This window comes from Babylonia areolata, chromosome 18 (assembly GCF_041734735.1).
Source record: "Babylonia areolata isolate BAREFJ2019XMU chromosome 18, ASM4173473v1, whole genome shotgun sequence".
NCBI classification, from domain to species: Eukaryota; Metazoa; Mollusca; class Gastropoda; order Neogastropoda; family Buccinidae; genus Babylonia; species Babylonia areolata.
In genome coordinates, this window is record NC_134893.1 from 73,160,098 (window position 1) to 73,181,173 (window position 21,076).

A 21,076-nucleotide genomic window follows, 5' to 3' on the forward strand; every position below is an offset into this window, starting at 1 on the left:
TGAGTATTTTTTTGTGTTCTTTTTTGGATGTGTGTGTGTGTGTGTGTGTGTGTGTGTGTGTGTGTGTGTGAACATGTTTTTGTATGCGCATGAGTGTGTATGTTTGTATGCATGATCACCATTGCTACGTAATATTCAGAAACATGAGCACAGTTGAGGTATCTTATTTAATTTATGATAGCACAGAGAAACAGAAGCATGCACACACACACACACACACACACACACACACACACACACACAAACACCTACATACACTCTCACATGCACACACGCATATGCACACACGCATACATGCACACTCACACACAGACACGCACACACGTGCAGGCACGCATGGAAATATAAATCATTCGTATAGATTTTAGGAACACACAGACACACACACACACACACACACACACACACACACACACACACACACACACACACACACACACACACACACACACACACACACACAAAACACAAACACAACACAACACGAAAACACATTGCTTTGTGTGAAGAGTGAGAAAGCCTGTGGAAAGACGGACAGAGGAAGCCGAGGTGTGTTCAGTCAAGGTGTGTGTGTGTGTGTGTGTGACACCTGTGTTGGTGGGCAGGTGAACGAGGACCACCACCAGGTGATCCCCTACCACCGCTTCTACGTGCCGGATCTCAAGGACCTGATCAACATCAGCAACGACTACCTCAGCTGGATCCAGCACACACAGCACGTGCAGCAAACCAGCTCACAGGTACAGGCTGCTCTGTGTGGGGGAGGGGGAGGGGAGGGGGGGGATGGATGGGGGTGTGTGTGTGTGTGTGTGCGTGTGTGTGTGTGTTCCTAAAATCTATATGTAGGATTTATGTTTGTGTGACTATGTGTGTGTATGTGTGTGTGTATGTGTGTGTGCTTGTGTGTGTGCCCATGTGTGTGCCCGTGTGAGCGTGCACACATTCATGTGTGTGTGTGCCTGTGTGTGCCTTTGTGTACATGTGTGAGTGTGTGTGTGTGTGTGTGTGTGTTCCTAAAATGTATATGTAGGATTTATATATATGTGTGTGTGTGTGTGTGAGTGTGTGTGTGTGTGTGTGTGAATGTGTCACTGTGTGTGTGTGTGTGAATGTGTCACTGTGTGTGTGTGTATGTGAGTATGTATATGTGTGTAAGTGTGTCTTCCTAAGATGTGTGTACACAGCATTTATATTCGTGTTTGTGTGTGTGTGTGTGTGTGTGAATGTGTCACTGTGTGTGTGTGTGTGTGTGTGTGTGTGAATGTGTCACTGTGTGTGTGTGTGTGTGTCTGTGTGTGCAGAGCATACACTTCTGCAGCTACCCCTTCCTGTTTGATGCCGGCACCAAGAGCATCTTGCTGCAGACAGACGCTCAGCTGCAGATGAGGGTGAGTGAGTGGGAACAGGTCGCTTCTGACAGTACTCTCTCTGTCCAGTCTTTCCATGTCAGTTCTCTCTCTGTCCAGTCTTTCCATGTCAGTACTCTCTCTGTCCAGTCTTTCCATGTCAGTATTCTCTGTCTGTCCAGTCTTTCCATGTCAGTACTCTCTGTCTGTCCAGTCTTTCCATGTCAGTACTCTCTCTCTGTCCAGTCTTTCCATGTCAGTACTCTGTCTGTCCAGTCTTTCCATGTCAGTACTCTGTCCAGTCTTTCCATGTCAGTACTCTCTGTCTGTCCAGTCCAGTCTTTCCATGTCAGTACTCTCTGTCTGTCCAGTCTTTCCATGTCAGTACTCTCTGTCTGTCCAGTCTTTCCATGTCAGTACTCTCTGTCTGTCCAGTCTTTCCATGTCCGTACTCTCTGTCTGTCCAGTCTTTCCATGTCAGTACTCTGTCTGTCCAGTCTTTCCATGTCTGTACTCTCTGTCTGTCCAGTCTTTCTGTGTCAGTATTCTCTGTCCAGTCTTTCTGTGTCAGTATTCTCTGTCCAGTCTGTCCATGTCAGTACTCTGTCTGTCCAGTCTTTCCATGTCAGTACTCTGTCTGTCCAGTCTTTCCATGTCAGTACTCTGTCCAGTCTTTCCATGTCAGTACTCTCTGTCTGTCCAGTCTTTCCATGTCAGTACTCTCTGTCCAGTCTTTCCGTGTCAGTATTCTCTGTCCAGTCTTTCTGTGTCAGTATTCTCTGTCCAGTCTGTCCATGTCAGTACTCTGTCCAGTCTTTCCATGCTGACGCCTTGACACAGTCGATACAAATTCCCGCTCTTATGCCGGAATAAAAAGCTGTGGGATTTTTAACATGAAAAGAAAAATTGATGTGTCATTGATACATAAAACAAACAAGAAGTGTTTATATTGCATTAAATTATGTCAAGAAACAGCAACAACAAAAAGTTGTGATGTATTAACGCTGTGTGATTTGTGTTCATTTAGTGTGTGTGTGTGTGTGCATGTAATGTGCGTTGCAATGAAGCTTGTGATGTGTTAACACTGTGCGATGTTGTCCAGTGTGTGTTCATTTAGTGTGAGTGTGTGAACATGTGTGTTGCAATGAAGCTTGTGATGAGTTAACACTGTGCGATGTGGCGCAATGTGTGTTCATATAGTGTGGGTGCAATGTGTGTTCATATAGTGTGGGTGCAGTGTGTGTTTATATAGTGTGGGCGCAATGTGTGTTCATATAGTTTGGGCGCAGTGTGTGTTCATATAGTGTGGGCGCAATGTGTGTTCATATGGTGTGGGCACGATGCGTGTTCATATAGTTTGGGCGCAGTGTGTGTTCGTATATTGTGGGCGCAATGTGTGTTCATATATTGTGGGCGCAGTGTGTGTTCATAAAGTGTGGGCGCGATGTGTGTTCATATAGTGTGGGTGCGATGTGTGTTCATATAGTTTGGGCGCAATGTGTGTTCATATATTGTGGGCGCAGTGTGTGTTCATAAAGTGTGGGCGCGATGTGTGTTCATATAGTGTGGGTGCGATGTGTGTTCATATAGTGTGTGTGTTTGTGCATGTGATATGTCCTGCAATGAAGCTGGTAATGCTTCAGTGCTGTTCAATGTGGTGCTATGTGTATTCATTTAGCGCGTGTGTGTGCATGTGGTGTGTGTTGCAATAGAGCTGGTGTTAACGCTGTGCGATGTGGTGCAATATATGTGTGTGCACATGTGTATTGCAAGGAAGCTCATGATATGCGTCAACGCTGTGCAATGTGATGCGATGTGTTCAGAATGCGATGGAGGAGGTGACGCGGCGGAACCTGATGGGTCTGTTCATGCCCATCAACCCGGTGAGCTCGGTGCTGGTGATGATGGTGACGCGACAGAACATCGTCAAGGACACCATCAGTACTCTGGAGAAGTGCGCGCCCCAGGACCTCAAGAAACCGCTCAAGGTGGGGGCCACAAACCACGTCTGTCTCTTCCTCTGTTTTATTCGATACTTGATTGAACATTGATTTTGATCAGACTGTACCTTGTGGTTTGTATGTATGGAAGGCCACAAACAACCTCTGTTTTTTCCTCTGTTTTATTCAATTCTTGATTGAACATTGATTTTGATCAGTCTGTACCTTGTGGTTTGTATGTATGGAAGACCACAAACAACCTCTGTTTTTTCCTCTGTTTTATTCAATTCTTGATTGAACATTGATTTTGATCAGTCTGTACCTTGTGGTTTGTATGTATGGAAGGCCACAAACCACCTCTGTTTTTTCCTCTGTTTTATTCAATTCTTGATTGAACATTGATTTTGATCAGTCTGTACCTTGTGGTTTGTATGTATGGAAGGCCACAAACCACCTCTGTTTTTTCCTCTGTTTTATTCAATTCTTGATTGAACATTGATTTTGACCATTCTATAATGTCGGCTTCTGTGTATGTGTCTGTATGTGTGTTCATCATATGTACATACATATATACATACCTGTATAATTATGCATGTATAAGGAACACAAATGACAATAATTTTCAGTTTGTTAGTATGGAATAACGTTGCCCTGCTCACATTTGTCTTATTTCTGTATTTCCTGTTTGATATTAAAAAAAAAGATAAGGGATTAAAAAAGAAAGAAAGAAAGGTTGATTAAAAGGAAAAGTTAAGAGATAAGTGTGAACTGTGTTTTTCAGGTCATTTTCCTGGGAGAGGAGGCAGTGGACGAGGGAGGAGTTCGAAAGGTTGGTCACACTTCTGTTTCTCCACAATTATTAGACATTGTTTGTCACTCACTGCTCCAGTTGTTTGTCACTCAGTGCTCTTGACATTGTTTGTCACTCAGTGCTCCAGACATTGTTTGTCACTCAGTGCTCCAGACATTGTTTGTCACTCAGTGCTCCAGTTGTTTGTCACTCAGTGCTCCAGACATTGTTTGTCACTCAGTGCTCCAGACATTGTTTGTCACTCAGTGCTCCAGACATTGTTTGTCATTCAGTGCTCCAGACATTGTTTGTCACTCAGTGCTCCAGACATTGTTTGTCACTCAGTGCTCTAGACATTGTTTGTCACTCAGTGCTCCAGACATTGTTTGTCACTCAGTGCTCTGGACATTGTTTGTCACTAAAGTGCTCTAGACAGTTGTTTGTCACTCAGTGCTCTAGACATTGTTTGTCACTCAGTGCTCCAGACATTGTTTGTCACTCAGTGCTCCAGACATTGTCACTCAGTGCTCCAGACAGTTGTTTGTCACTCAGTGCTCCAGACATTGTTTGTCACTCAGTGCTCCAGACAGTTGTGTTTGTCACTCAGTGCTCCAGACAGTTGTGTTTGTCACTCAGTGCTCCAGACAGTTGTTTGTCACTCAGTGCTGTAGACAGTTGTTTGTCACTCAGTGCTCCAGACATTGTCACTCAGTGCTCCAGACATTGTTTGTCACTCAGTGCTCCAGACATTGTTTGTCACTCAGTGCTCCAGACATTGTTTGTCACTCAGTGCTCTAGACATTGTTTGTCACTCAGTGCTCCAGACATTGTTTGTCACTCAGTGCTCCAGACAGTTGTTTGTCACTCAGTGCTCTAGACATTGTTTGTCACTCAGTGCTCTAGACATTGTTTGTCATTCAGTGCTCCAGACAGTTGTTTGTCACTCAGTGCTCCAGACATTGTTTGTCACTCAGTGCTCTAGACAGTTGTTTGTCACTCAGTGCTCCAGACATTGTTTGTCACTCAGTGCTCCAGACAGTTGTTTGTCACTCAGTGCTCCAGACAGTTGTTTGTCACTCAGTGCTCCAGACATTGTCACTCAGTGCTCCAGACAGTTGTTTGTCACTCAGTGCTCCAGACATTGTTTGTCACTCAGTGCTCCAGACATTGTTTGTCACTCAGTGCTCCAGACAGTTGTTTGTCACTCAGTGCTCTAGACATTGTCACTCAGTGCTCCAGACAGTTGTTTGTCACTCAGTGCTCCAGACATTGTTTGTCACTCAGTGCTCTAGACAGTTGTTTGTCACTCAGTGCTCCAGACATTGTTTGTCACTCAGTGCTCCAGACAGTTGTTTGTCACTCAGTGCTCTAGACATTGTCACTCAGTGCTCCAGACAGTTGTTTGTCACTCAGTGCTCCAGACATTGTTTGTCACTCAGTGCTCCAGACATTGTTTGTCACTCAGTGCTCCAGACAGTTGTGTTTGTCACTCAGTGCTCCAGACAGTTGTGTTTGTCACTCAGTGCTCCAGACAGATGTTTGTCACTCAGTGCTCCAGACATTGTCACTCAGTGCTCCAGACATTGTTTGTCACTCAGTGCTCCAGACAGTTGTGTTTGTCACTCAGTGCTCCAGACAGATGTTTGTCACTCAGTGCTCCAGACATTGTCACTCAGTGCTCCAGACATTGTCAGTGCTCCAGACAGACGTTTGTCACTCAGTGCTCCAGACATTGTCACTCAGTGCTCCAGACATTGTCACTCAGTGCTCCAGACAGTTGTTTGTCACTCAGTGCTGCAGACAGTTGTTTGTCACTCACTGCTCCAGACATTGTCACTCAGTGCTCCAGACATTGTTTGTCACTCAGTGCTCTAGACATTGTTTGTCACTCAGTGCTCCAGACATTGTTTGTCACTCAGTGCTCCAGACATTGTTTGTCACTCAGTGCTCCAGACAGTTGTTTGTCACTCAGTGCTCCAGACATTGTTTGTCACTCAGTGCTCCAGACATTGTTTGTCACTCACTGCTCCAGACATTGTCACTCAGTGCTGCAGACATTGTTTGTCACTCACTGCTCCAGACAGTTGTTTGTCACTCAGTGCTCCAGACAGTTGTTTGTCACTCAGTGCTCCAGACATTGTTTGTCACTCAGTGCTCCAGACAGTTGTGTTTGTCATTCAGTGCTCCAGACATTGTCACTCAGTGCTCCAGACATTGTCACTCAGTGCTCCAGACATTGTTTGTCACTCAGTGCTCTAGACAGTTGTTTGTCACTCAGTGCTCCAGACAGTTGTTTGTCACTCAGTGCTCCAGACAGTTGTTTGTCACTCAGTGCTCCAGACAGTTGTTTGTCACTCAGTGCTCCAGACATTGTTTGTCACTCAGTGCTCCAGACAGTTGTGTTTGTCACTCAGTGCTCCAGACATTGTCACTCAGTGCTCCAGACATTGTCACTCAGTGCTCCAGACATTGTTTGTCACTCAGTGCTCCAGACAGATGTTTGTCACTCAGTGCTCCAGACAGATGTTTGTCACTCAGTGCTCCAGACATTGTCACTCACTGCTCCAGACAGTTGTTTGTCACTCACTGCTCCAGACAGTTGTGTTTGTCACTCAGTGCTGCAGACAGTTGTTTGTCACTCAGTGCTCCAGACATTGTTTGTCACTCAGTGCTGCAGACAGTTGTTTGTCACTCAGTGCTCCAGACATTGTTTGTCACTCAGTGCTGCAGACAGTTTGTCACTCAGTGCTGCAGACAGTTGTTTGTCACTCAGTGCTGCAGACAGTTGTTTGTCACTCAGTGCTCCAGACAGTTGTGTTTGTCACTCAGTGCTCCAGACATTTTTTGTCACTCAGTGCTCCAGACAGTTGTGTTTGTCACTCAGTGCTCCAGACATTGTTTGTCACTCAGTGCTCCAGACAGTTGTTTGTCACTCAGTGCTCCAGACAGTTGTTTGTCACTCAGTGCTCCAGACATTGTCACTCAGTGCTCCAGACAGTTGTTTGTCACTCAGTGCTCTAGACATTGTTTGTCACTCAGTGCTCCAGACATTGTTTGTCACTCAGTGCTCCAGACAGTTGTTTGTCACTCAGTGCTCCAGACATTGTCACTCAGTTCTCCAGACAGTTGTTTGTTACTCAGTGCTCCAGACATTGTCACTCAGTGCTCCAGACAGTTGTTTGTCACTCAGTGCTCCAGACATTGTTTGTCACTCAGTGCTCCAGACAGTTGTTTGTCACTCAGTGCTCCAGACATTGTTTGTCACTCAGTGCTCCAGACATTGTTTGTCACTCAGTGCTCCAGACAGTTGTTTGTCACTCAGTGCTCCAGACATTGTTTGTCACTCAGTGCTCCAGACATTGTTTGTCACTCAGTGCTCCAGACAGTTGTGTTTGTCACTCAGTGCTCCAGACAGTTGTGTTTGTCACTCAGTGCTGTAGACAGTTGTTTGTCACTCAGTGCTGTAGACAGTTGTTTGTCACTCAGTGCTCCAGACAGTTGTTTGTCACTCAGTGCTCTAGACATTGTTTGTCACTCAGTGCTCCAGACATTGTTTGTCACTCAGTGCTCCAGACAGTTGTTTGTCACTCAGTGCTCCAGACATTGTTTGTCACTCAGTGCTCCAGACATTGTTTGTCACTCAGTGCTCCAGACAGTTGTTTGTCACTCAGTGCTCCAGACAGTTGTTTGTCACTCAGTGCTCCAGACATTGTTTGTCACTCAGTGCTCCAGACAGTTGTTTGTCACTCAGTGCTCCAGACAGTTGTTTGTCACTCAGTGCTCCAGACATTGTTTGTCACTCAGTGCTCTAGACATTGTTTGTCACTCAGTGCTCTAGACATTGTTTGTCACTCAGTGCTCCAGACATTGTTTGTCACTCAGTGCTCCAGACAGTTGTTTGTCACTCAGTGCTCTAGACATTGTTTGTCACTCAGTGCTCCAGACATTGTTTGTCATTCAGTGCTCCAGACAGTTGTGTTTGTCACTCAGTACTCTAGACAGTTGTGTTTGTCACTCACTGCTCCAGACATTGTTTGTCACTCACTGCTCCAGACATTGTTTGTCACTCAGTGCTCCAGACAGTTGTTTGTTACTCAGTGCTCTAGACATTGTTTGTCACTCAGTGCTCCAGACATTGTTTGTCACTCAGTGCTCCAGACATTGTCACTCAGTGCTCTAGACATTGTTTGTCACTCAGTGCTCCAGACAGTTTGTCACTCAGTGCTCCAGACAGTTGTTTGTCACTCAGTGCTCCAGACATTGTCACTCAGTGCTCCAGACAGTTGTTTGTCACTCAGTGCTCCAGACATTGTCACTCAGTGCTCCAGACAGTTGTTTGTTACTCAGTGCTGTAGACAGTTGTTTGTCACTCAGTGCTGCAGACAGTTGTTTGTCACTCAGTGCTCCAGACATTGTTTGTCACTCAGTGCTCCAGACAGTTGTTTGTCACTCAGTGCTCCAGACATTGTTTGTCACTCAGTGCTCCAGACAGTTGTTTGTCACTCAGTGCTCCAGACATTGTCACTCAGTGCTCCAGACATTGTCACTCAGTGCTCCAGACATTGTTTGTCACTCAGTGCTCCAGACAGATGTTTGTCACTCAGTGCTCCAGACAGATGTTTGTCACTCAGTGCTCCAGACATTGTCACTCACTGCTCCAGACAGTTCTTTGTCACTCACTGCTCCAGACAGTTGTGTTTGTCACTCAGTGCTCCAGACATTGTTTGTCACTCAGTGCTCCAGACATTGTTTGTCACTCAGTGCTGCAGACAGTTGTGTGTCACTCAGTGCTCCAGACAGTTGTTTGTCACTCAGTGCTGCAGACAGTTTGTCACTCAGTGCTGCAGACAGTTGTTTGTCACTCAGTGCTGCAGACAGTTGTTTGTCACTCAGTGCTCCAGACAGTTGTGTTTGTCACTCAGTGCTCCAGACATTGTTTGTCACTCAGTGCTCCAGACAGTTGTGTTTGTCACTCAGTGCTCCAGACATTGTTTGTCACTCAGTGCTCCAGACAGTTGTTTGTCACTCAGTGCTCCAGACAGTTGTTTGTCACTCAGTGCTCCAGACATTGTCACTCAGTGCTCCAGACAGTTGTTTGTCACTCAGTGCTCTAGACATTGTTTGTCACTCAGTGCTCCAGACATTGTTTGTCACTCAGTGCTCCAGACATTGTCACTCAGTGCTCCAGACAGTTGTTTGTTACTCAGTGCTGCAGACAGTTGTTTGTCACTCAGTGCTCCAGACAGTTGTTTGTCACTCAGTGCTCCAGACATTGTTTGTCACTCAGTGCTCCAGACAGTTGTTTGTCACTCAGTGCTCCAGACATTGTTTGTCACTCAGTGCTCCAGACATTGTTTGTCACTCAGTGCTCCAGACAGTTGTTTGTCACTCAGTGCTCCAGACAGTTGTTTGTCACTCAGTGCTCCAGACATTGTTTGTCACTCAGTGCTCTAGACATTGTTTGTCACTCAGTGCTCCTGACAGTTGTGTTTGTCACTCAGTGCTCCTGACAGTTGTGTTTGTCACTCAGTGCTGTAGACAGTTGTTTGTCACTCAGTGCTCCAGACAGTTGTTTGTCACTCAGTGCTCTAGACATTGTTTGTCACTCAGTGCTCCAGACATTGTTTGTCACTCAGTGCTCCAGACAGTTGTTTGTCACTCAGTGCTCCAGACATTGTTTGTCACTCAGTGCTCCAGACATTGTTTGTCACTCAGTGCTCCAGACAGTTGTTTGTCACTCAGTGCTCCAGACAGTTGTTTGTCACTCAGTGCTCCAGACATTGTTTGTCACTCAGTGCTCCAGACAGTTGTTTGTCACTCAGTGCTCCAGACAGTTGTTTGTCACTCAGTGCTCCAGACATTGTTTGTCACTCAGTGCTCTAGACATTGTTTGTCACTCAGTGCTCTAGACATTGTTTGTCACTCAGTGCTCCAGACATTGTTTGTCACTCAGTGCTCCAGACAGTTGTTTGTCACTCAGTGCTCTAGACATTGTTTGTCACTCAGTGCTCCAGACATTGTTTGTCATTCAGTGCTCCAGACAGTTGTGTTTGTCACTCAGTACTCTAGACAGTTGTGTTTGTCACTCACTGCTCCAGACATTGTTTGTCACTCACTGCTCCAGACATTGTTTGTCACTCAGTGCTCCAGACAGTTGTTTGTTACTCAGTGCTCTAGACATTGTTTGTCACTCAGTGCTCCAGACATTGTTTGTCACTCAGTGCTCCAGACATTGTCACTCAGTGCTCTAGACATTGTTTGTCACTCAGTGCTCCAGACAGTTTGTCACTCAGTGCTCCAGACATTGTCACTCAGTGCTCCAGACATTGTCACTCAGTGCTCCAGACAGTTGTTTGTCACTCAGTGCTCCAGACATTGTCACTCAGTGCTCCAGACAGTTGTTTGTTACTCAGTGCTGTAGACAGTTGTTTGTCACTCAGTGCTGCAGACAGTTGTTTGTCACTCAGTGCTCCAGACATTGTTTGTCACTCAGTGCTCCAGACAGTTGTTTGTCACTCAGTGCTCCAGACATTGTTTGTCACTCAGTGCTCCAGACAGTTGTTTGTCACTCAGTGCTCCAGACAGTTGTTTGTCACTCAGTGCTCCAGACAGTTGTTTGTCACTCAGTGCTCCAGACATTGTTTGTCACTCAGTGCTCTAGACATTGTTTGTCACTCAGTGCTCCAGACAGTTGTGTTTGTCACTCAGTGCTCCAGACAGTTGTGTTTGTCACTCAGTGCTCCAGACAGTTGTGTTTGTCACTCAGTGCTCCAGACAGTTGTTTGTCACTCAGTGCTCCAGACAGTTGTTTGTCACTCAGTGCTCTAGACATTGTTTGTCACTCAGTGCTCCAGACATTGTTTGTCACTCAGTGCTGCAGACAGTTGTTTGTCACTCAGTGCTCCAGACAGTTGTTTGTCACTCAGTGCTGCAGACAGTTTGTCATTCAGTGCTCCAGACATTGTTTGTCACTCAGTGCTCCAGACAGTTGTGTTTGTCACTCAGTGCTCCAGACATTGTTTGTCACTCACTGCTCCAGACATTGTTTGTCACTCAGTGCTCCAGACAGTTGTTTGTCACTCAGTGCTCTAGACATTGTTTGTCACTCAGTGCTCCAGACATTGTTTGTCACTCAGTGCTCCAGACATTGTTTGTCACTCAGTGCTCTAGACATTGTTTGTCACTCAGTGCTCCAGACAGTTTGTCACTCAGTGCTCCAGACAGTTGTTTGTCACTCAGTGCTCCAGACAGTTGTTTGTCACTCAGTGCTCCAGACATTGTCACTCAGTGCTCCAGACAGTTGTTTGTCACTCAGTGCTCCAGACATTGTCACTCAGTGCTCCAGACAGTTGTTTGTCACTCAGTGCTCCAGACATTGTTTGTCGCTCAGTGCTCCAGACATTGTTTGTCGCTCAGTGCTCCAGACATTGTTTGTCGCTCAGTGCTCCAGACAGTTGTTTGTCACTCAGTGCTCCAGACAGTTGTTTGTCACTCAGTGCTCCAGACATTGTCACTCACTGCTCCAGACAGTTGTTTGTCACTCACTGCTCCAGACAGTTGTTTGTCACTCACTGCTCCAGACAGTTGTTTGTCACTCAGTGCTCCAGACATTGTTTGTCACTCAGTGCTCCAGACATTGTTTGTCACTCAGTGCTGCAGACAGTTGTTTGTCACTCACTGCTCCAGACAGTTGTTTGTCACTCAGTGCTGCAGACAGTTGTTTGTCACTCAGTGCTCCAGACAGTTGTTTGTCACTCAGTGCTCCAGACATTGTTTGTCACTCAGTGCTCCAGACATTGTTTGTCACTCAGTGCTCCAGACAGTTGTGTTTGTCACTCAGTGCTCCAGACAGTTGTTTGTCACTCAGTGCTCCAGACATTGTCACTCAGTGCTCCAGACAGTTGTTTGTCACTCAGTGCTCCAGACATTGTTTGTCACTCAGTGCTCCAGACAGTTGTTTGTCACTCAGTGCTCCAGACATTGTCACTCAGTTCTCCAGACAGTTGTTTGTCACTCAGTGCTCCAGACATTGTCACTCAGTGCTCCAGACAGTTGTTTGTCACTCAGTGCTGTAGACAGTTGTTTGTCACTCAGTGCTCCAGACAGTTGTTTGTCACTCAGTGCTCCAGACATTGTTTGTCACTCAGTGCTCCAGACATTGTTTGTCACTCAGTGCTCCAGACAGTTGTGTTTGTCATTCAGTGCTCCAGACAGTTGTGTTTGTCACTCAGTGCTCCAGACAGTTGTTTGTCACTCAGTGCTCCAGACATTGTCACTCAGTGCTCCAGACAGTTGTTTGTTACTCAGTGCTCCAGACATTGTCACTCAGTGCTCCAGACAGTTGTTTGTCACTCAGTGCTCCAGACATTGTCACTCAGTGCTCCAGACAGTTGTTTGTCACTCAGTGCTCCAGACAGTTGTTTGTCACTCAGTGCTCTAGACAGTTGTTTGTCACTCAGTGCTCCAGACAGTTGTTTGTCACTCAGTGCTCCAGACATTGTTTGTCACTCAGTGCTCCAGACATTGTTTGTCACTCAGTGCTCCAGACAGTTGTTTGTTACTCAGTGCTCCAGACAGTTGTTTGTCACTCAGTGCTGTAGACAGTTGTTTGTCACTCAGTGCTCCAGACAGTTGTTTGTCACTCAGTGCTCCAGACATTGTTTGTCACTCAGTGCTCCAGACATTGTTTGTCACTCAGTGCTCCAGACAGTTGTTTGTCACTCAGTGCTCCAGACAGTTGTGTTTGTCACTCAGTGCTCCAGACAGTTGTTTGTCACTCAGTGCTCCAGACAGTTGTTTGTCACTCAGTGCTCCAGACATTGTTTGTCACTCAGTGCTCCAGACATTGTTTGTCACTCAGTGCTCCAGACAGTTGTTTGTCACTCAGTGCTCCAGACATTGTTTGTCACTCAGTGCTCCAGACAGTTGTGTTTGTCACTCAGTGCTCTCCCATTTCACTTACAGCCGAAAGAGAACTTAAGGGGTGGTAATTGTCTCGTTTTCTGCATACCTTGTTCTCATGGAAGTCCAGGTTTTTTCATTTGGGGTCACTGGCAGGTCCGTCACTGACAGTTTGCATCGTGTTAGAGTATGGTCGGCCTGTCACTGACAGTTTACATCATGTTAGTGTATGGCAGGTCCGTCACTGACAGTTTGCATCGTGTTAGAGTATGGTCAGCCTGTCACTGACAGTTTGCATCGTGTTAGAGTATGGTCAGCCTGTCACTGACAGTTTGCATCGTGTTAGAGTATGGCCGGCCTGTCACTGACTGTTTGCATCATGCTAGAAAATGGTCGGTTCTCAAGGCCTAACCATTGCTTTGGGTCTGGACATAGGTCATGTATCACATTGTTAGTGACACAGGTCATGTATCACATTGTTAGTGACATAGGCCATGTATCACATTGTTAGTGACACAGGTCATATATCACATTGTTAATGACAGAGGTCATGTATCACATTGTTAATGACAGAGGTCATGTATCACATTGTTAGTGACACAGGTCATGTATCACATTGTTAGTGACACAGGTCATATATCACATTGTTAGACATAGGTCATGTATCACATTGTTAGTGACACAGGTCATGTATCACATTGTTAATGACAGAGGTCATGTATCACATTGTTAGTGACACAGGTCAATATATCACATTGTTAGACACAGGTCATATATCACATTGTTAGTGACACAGGTCATGTATCACATTGCTAGACACAGGTTATGTATCACATCGTTAGTGACACAGGTCATGTATCACATTGTTAGACACAGGTCATGTATCACATTGTTAGTGACACAGGTCATGTATCACATTGTTAGACCTAGGTTATGTATCACATTGTTAGTGACACAGGTCATGTATCACATTGTTAGACACAGGTCATGTATCACATTGTTAGTGACACAGGTCATGTATCACATTGTTAGACACAGGTCATGTATCACATTGTTAGACACAGGTCATGTATCACATTGTTAGTGACACAGGTCATGTATCACATTGTTAGACACAGGTCATGTATCACATTGTTAGACACAGGTCATGTATCACATTGTTAGTGACACAGGTCATGTATCACATTGTTAGACACAGGTTATGTATCACATTGTTAGTGACACAGGTCATATATCACATTGTTAGACACAGGTCATGTATCACATTGTTAGACACAGGTCATGTATCACATTGTTAGTGACACAGGTCATGTATCACATTGTTAGTGACACAGGTCATGTATCACATTGTTAGTGACATAGGTCATTATCACATTGTTAGACACAGGTCATGTATCACATTGTTAGACACAGGTCATGTATCACATTGTTAGTGACACAGGTCATGTATCACATTGTTAGTGACACAGGTCATGTATCACATTGTTAGTGACATGTTAGTGACAGAGGTCATGTATCACATTGTTAGTGACATGTTAGTGACAGAGGTCATGTATCACATTGTTAGTGACATGGGTCATGTATCACATTGTTAGTGACAGGTCATGTATCACATTGTTAGTGACATGGGTCATGTATCACATTGTTAGTGACCTATCCTTGAAGCTTTAACTTTGATGCATCCTTGAAATTGAAATTGAAACTATATCTTCTAGAAACTGAAATTTTGATGCCTTTCTGAAACTGAAACTTTGACGCCATCCAGAAACTGAAATGGATGCAGCTTTAAAACTGGAACTTTGACGCTTCCTTGAAACTGAAACTGAAACATTGATGCCTTCCAGAAAGAGAAAGTGAAAGTGAAAAGTGTTTGATTTCAGGAGTTCTTCATGCTGTTACTGAGGGAAGTGCTGGACCCCAAGTACGGCATGTTTCTCTACAACGAGGAGTCACGCCTCATGTGGTTCAATCCTCAGGTACCCACCTGGCCTGTGATGGCCACTGGGCCATGTCCTTCCCTTACACCCTCTCCCCTACCCCCCTGTGATGGCCACTGGGCCACGTCCTTCCCTTACACCCTCTCCCCTACCCCCCTGTGATGGCCACTGGGCCATGTCCTTCCCTTACACCCTCTCCCCCACCCCCCTGTGATGGCCACTGGGCCACGTCCTTCCCTTACACCCTCTCCCTGTGATGGCCACTGGGCCACGTCCTTCCCTTACACCCTCTCCCCTACCCCCCTGTGATGGCCACTGGGCCACGTCCTTCCCTTACACCCTCTCCCCTACCCCCCTGTGATGGCCACTGGGCCACGTCCTTCCCTTACACCCTCTCCCCTACCCCCCTGTGATGGCCACTGGGCCACGTCCTTCCCTTACACCCTCTCCCCCACCCCCCTGTGATGGCCACTGGGCCACGTCCTTCCCTTACACCCTCTCCCTGTGATGGCGACTGGGCCACGTCCTTCCCTTACACCCTCTCCCCCACCCCCCTGTGATGGCCACTGGGCCACGTCCTTCCCTTACACCCTCTCCCCTACCCCCCTGTGATGGCCACTGGGCCACGTCCTTCCCTTACACCCTCTCCCCTACCCCCCTCCCCCGCCATGGATCAAGTCAGTGTTTTTCACCTTGGCTTTAAATGAAACTGACTTCTGTGATGGGATAGTTGTCGTTCATTTCAGATTATTATTCCTTAAAACTGATTTTATTTTTCCTCTCATGCGTAGAGAAAGAAAGGACAAAGAGAGGATGTTCCCATGTCTGTACATTCACATGTATAGAGAAAGGACAAAGAGAGGATTGTTCCCATGTCTGTACATTCACATGTATAGAGAAACGACAAAGAGAGGATTGTTCCCATGTCTGTACATTCACATGTATAGAGAAAGAAACGACAAAGAGAGAGGATTGTTCCCATGTCTGTACATTCACATGTATAGAGACACGACAAAGAGAGGATTGTTCCCATGTCTGTACATTCACATGTATAGAGAAACGACAAAGAGAGGATTGTTCCCATGTCAGTACATTCACATGTATAGAGAAAGAAACGACAAAGAGAGAGGATTGTTCCCATGTCTGTACATTCACATGTATAGAGAAACGACAAAGAGAGGATTGTTCCCATGTCTGTACATTCACATGTATAGAGAAACGACAAAGAGAGGATTGTTCCCATGTCTGTACATTCACATGTGTAGAGAAATGACAGAGAGAGGATTGTTCCCATGTCTGTACATTCACATGTATAGAGAAACGACAAAGAGAGGATTGTTCCCATGTCTGTACATTCACATGTATAGAGAAACGACAAAGAGAGGATTGTTCCCATGTCTGTACATTCACATGTATAGAGAAACGACAAAGAGAGGATTGTTCCCATGTCAGTACATTCACATGTATAGAGACACGACAGAGAGAGGATTGTTCCCATGTCTGTACATTCACATGTGTAGAGAAACGACAAAGAGAGGATTGTTCCCATGTCTGTATATTCACATGTGTAGAGAAATGACAAAGAGAGGATTGTTCCCATGTCTGTACATTCACATGTGTAGAGAAATGACAAAGAGAGAAGATTGTTCCCATGTCTGTACATTCACATGTGTAGAGAAATGACAAAGAGAGAAGATTGTTCCCATGTCTGTACATTCACATGCGTAGAGAAAGAAACGACAAAGAGATGATTGTTCCCATGGCTGTACATTCACATGCGTGTCAAGTACAGGTGCACTTCCTTAAACTTGTAATTATGCATTAAACATTGCCTATTACAGAGAGGGATGGAAGACTCAGATCGTTTCTCAACTTACATGTGATGGTGTGTGTGTGTGTGTGTTTTGTGACCCAGACTTTGGGTCATTTTGTTGTCTGTATTTTGACGATGGTGACTGAAGATGGTGACTGACGACGGTGACTGATGATGGTGACTGACGACGGTGACTGACGATGGTGACTGACGACGGTGACTGACGATGTTGACTGACGACGGTGACTGATGATGGTGACTGACGATGGTGACTGACGACGGTGACTGACGACGGTGACTGACGATGGGGTGCTGAAGATGGTGCTGGTGGGGGTGTGTTGAGGCTGAGGGCCTTTGATGAAGGCTGTATTACTACTGCTATATGTGGGCATCAGGCAGGCCGGGAGATACAGGCACCTGCAGTGTTGGCCAGGACACCTGAGCAGCACCCCTAGGGGTGTATCAGTGAAGTGGATGGCCCAGGGTGCTCCCTGCCTTCCCATTTCACGCCATGCCACACTTACCTCTCTGGAAAACCTTCCTCTGATGGGATTGAACCCACGTCCTCCCAGTCGTCAGTCCGTGATGCTGACCACTTCACCACGTCGGCTGGTGACAGGAGAGTGAGTTAACTCACTCAGTACGGCCAGTCCTCTCTTCTCTACACAGACCCCTCGGATGTCCAGTGGGTGTCTGAATGACCCAACCTTTAGCTTCCGTCTTCAGAATTGTGGTATTCTTTGTCAACATTCACCTCTTCAGTACAAGAGCCTTCCACTTGCAATATTTTGATGATGGTAATTGGGGTGAAATGCTGTTAACGTCGTCTCTTTCGCCGTTCGTATGGAGAGAGTTAAGCAGGTGATGTGGTGTGCTTTGGGTTTCAGACGTTTGAAGGGGAGGAGATGTTCCACCTGATCGGCATTCTGTGCGGTCTGGCCATCTACAACTTCACCATCATTGACCTCCACTTCCCGCTTGCCCTCTTCCGCAAACTGCTGCACAGGTACCGCTTGTCTCCCTTTATTCTTCTTCCTTTGTGTGTGTGTGTGTGTGTGACTCAAATGACAAGAATCAATCTTGTATTTCAGTTTGTAAATATGGATAAACTGATATTCTGGGGACAGGCAGAAGGATTGACTAACACTGGTTGTTCGGATGATTTGATAAACCAAGGTCCTGTGCGTGGCATGAGTTTAGCACATGGAAAAGAAGCCAGGGCGACAAAAGGGTTTTCCCTGGCAAAATTATGCACAAAAAGAAAATGTACTTTGATTGTGAAACCAATACACTTGCAGGCAGAGAAAAGGAAAAAACTGACATAAAGAAGTGTGTTTGTTTTCTGCTCTTCGTCCCCAGACCCATCACTCTGGAAGATCTGCGAGAGCTGATGCCCACTGTTGGAAGGTGAGACACTGTCTGCGACTCTGATGTCTGTGTGTGTGTGGTACACGTTCCTGTGTCTTTGATGTCTGTGTGTGTGTGTGTGAATACATGTTCCTGTGTCTTTGATGTCTGTGTGTGTGTGTGTGTGGTACACGTTCCTGTGTCTTTGATGTCTGTGTGTGCGTGTGTGGTACATGTTCCCGTGTCTTTGATGTGTGTGTGTGTGTGTGTACACGTTCCTGTGTCTTTGATGTGTGTGTGTGTGTGTGTGTGTGTGTGTGTGTGTGTGTACACGTTCCTGTGTCTTTGATGTCAGCGTCAGTGTGTGTGTGCATGTGTACGTTCCTGTGTCTTTGATGTCTGTGTGTGTGTGTGTGTGTGTGTGCTCATATATCTTTGATGTCTATGTCTGTGTGTGCATGGGTGGTACGCTCATCTGTCTTTGATGTCAGTGTCAGTGTGTGTATATACACTCCTATGACTTTGATGTCAGTGTCAGTTTGTATGTGCGTACACTCTTATGACTGATAATCTCTGTCAGTGTGTGTGTGTGTGCATGTGTACATTCCTATGACTTTGATATCTGTGTCAGTGTGTGTGTGCATGTGTACACTCCTGTGTCTTGATGTTAATGTCAGTGTGTGTGTGTGTGTGCATGTGTACACTCCTATGTCTTGATGTTCATGTCAGTGTGTGTGTGTGCATGTGTACACTCCTATGTCTTGATGTTAATGTCAGTGTGTGTGTGTGTGTGTGCATGTGTACACTCCTATGTCTTGATGTTCATGTCAGTGTGTGTGTGTGTGTGTACACTCCTATGTCTTGATGTTAATGTCAGTGTGTGTGTGTGCATGTGTACACTCCTGTGTCTTGATGTTAATGTCATTGTGTGTGTGTGCATGTGTACACTCCTATGTCTTGATGTTAATGTCAGTGTGTGTGTGTGCATGTGTACACTTATGTCTTGATGTTAATGTCATTGTGTGTGTGTGCATGTGTACACTCCTATGTCTTGATGTTAATGTCAGTGTGTGTGTGTGCATGTGTACACTCCTATGTCTTGATGTTAATGTCAGTGTGTGTGTGTGTGCATGTGTACACTTATGTCTTGATGTTAATGTCAGTGTGTGTGTGTGTGTGTGCATGTGTACACTTATGTCTTGATGTTAATGTCAGTGTGTGTGTGTGCATGTGTACACTCCTATGTCTTGATGTTAATGTCAGTGTGTGTGTGTGTGTGCATGTGTACACTTATGTCTTGATGTTAATGTCAGTGTGTGTGTGTGCATGTGTACACTTATGTCTTGATGTTAATGTCAGTGTGTGTGTGTGTGTGTGTACACTCCTATGTCTTGATGTCAATGTCAGTGTGTTGGCAGCCATACTTTGTGTTGGGGTGTCTTCATGTCAGGTATATTTTTCTTTCCATAACCCTCTGAATGCTGACATGGATGTGGGGATCTTTGATGTGCAATTTTTTTAATTTTATCTTGTACATGTGTATACACATGAAAGGGGTTCAGGTACTAGCAGGTCTACACATCTGCCTACCTAGAAGATCAGAGAAAAATCTCCACCGTTAACCCACCAAGCATCATGACTGGATTCAAACCTAGGACCCGCAAATTTAAAAAGTACGGTGCTTTAACCAGTGGGTTTTAGCAGGTGTGTGATGTGAAGATGTGTTGTCTGTGTGTGTGACGTGAAGATGTGTTGTCTGTGTGTGACGTGAAGATGTGTTGTCTGTGTGTGTGTAACATGAAGATGTGTGTGTGTGATGTGAAGATGTGTGTGTGACATGAAGATGTGTTGTGTGTGTGTGATGTGAAGATGTGTGTGTGTGTGTGACATGAAGATGTGTGTGTAACATGAAGATGTGTGTGTGTGTGTGTGTGACGTGAAGATGTGTTGTGTGTGGGACATGAAGATGTGTTGTGTTGTGTGTGTGTGTGTGACGTAAGATGTGTTGTGTGTGTGTTGTGTGTGTGTGACGTAAGATGTGTTGTGTGTGTGTTGTGTGTGTGTGACGTAAGATGTGTTGTGTGTGTGTTGTGTGTGTGTGACGTGAAGATGTGTTGTGTGTGTGGAGATGTGTTGTGTGTGTGTTGTCTGTGTGTGATGTAAGATGTGTTGTGTGTGTGTTGTCTGTGTTGTGACGTAAGATGTGTGTGTGTTGTCTGTGTGTGACGTAAGATGTGTGTGTGTTGTCTGTGTGTGACGTAAGATGTGTTGTGTGTGTGTTGTCTGTGTGTGATGTAAGATGTGTTGTGTGTGTGTTGTCTGTGTTGTGACGTAAGATGTGTGTGTGTTGTCTGTGTGTGACGTAAGATGTGTGTGTGTGACGTAAGATGTGTTGTGTGTGTGTGACGTAAGATGTGTTGTGTGTGTGTTGTCTGTGTGTGACGTAAGATGTGTGTGTGTGACGTAAGATGTGTGTGTGTGACGTAAGATGTGTTGTGTGTGTGTGACGTAAGATGTGTTGTGTGTGTGCAGGAGTCTGCAGGAGCTGCTGGACTATGAGGAAGAGGATGTGGAGAATGTCTTCTGCCTCACCTTCTCCGTCAGTGAACATGATGATGATGATAATGATAGTAATAGTGATGATATGATGATGTTGATGACAATGATAATAATACTGATAATGATGATGATGGTAATGTTTTGCACCCATTCTCCCAAAGAGCTCAGGGTGCTTTACACGAAAGAAAAAATGACAAATTGTCTCTGTGTTTGGGTCAGTGTGTGTGTTGCGATGGGGGGTGGAGTGGGGGTCGGGGTGGGAGTTGTGGGAGCTGTGGGTTGTGTCAAGCTCGTTTTTAAAAAACAGTGTTTGTGGCTTGTTTTTATCTGGACTTGTTTTATTATATTCCTGTGTGTATTTTCTTGCCACATGTGTTGTTGAATGTGCTGAGAGCCTGAGGGTGAGTGCTACATCGATGCACATCATTGTCGTCGTGAGTTTT

At 45.5% G+C, this 21,076-nt stretch overlaps 1 protein-coding gene across 2 annotated transcripts in view; it reads left to right on the forward strand.

Moving 5' to 3' along the window:
* The window catches only part of LOC143293074 (putative E3 ubiquitin-protein ligase HERC4), a 65,646-nt gene that overhangs the window by 32,696 nt on the left and 11,874 nt on the right, over window positions 1-21,076 (forward strand). For both annotated transcript variants that reach the window (XM_076603957.1, XM_076603958.1), the window contains exons 17-24: window positions 606-740; window positions 1,302-1,388; window positions 3,170-3,334; window positions 4,068-4,115; window positions 14,858-14,953; window positions 17,615-17,733; window positions 18,087-18,134; window positions 20,607-20,673. In XM_076603957.1, the coding sequence (XP_076460072.1) occupies window positions 606-740; window positions 1,302-1,388; window positions 3,170-3,334; window positions 4,068-4,115; window positions 14,858-14,953; window positions 17,615-17,733; window positions 18,087-18,134; window positions 20,607-20,673 (765 nt within the window). The remainder of the gene's footprint in view (window positions 1-605; window positions 741-1,301; window positions 1,389-3,169; window positions 3,335-4,067; window positions 4,116-14,857; window positions 14,954-17,614; window positions 17,734-18,086; window positions 18,135-20,606; window positions 20,674-21,076) is intronic.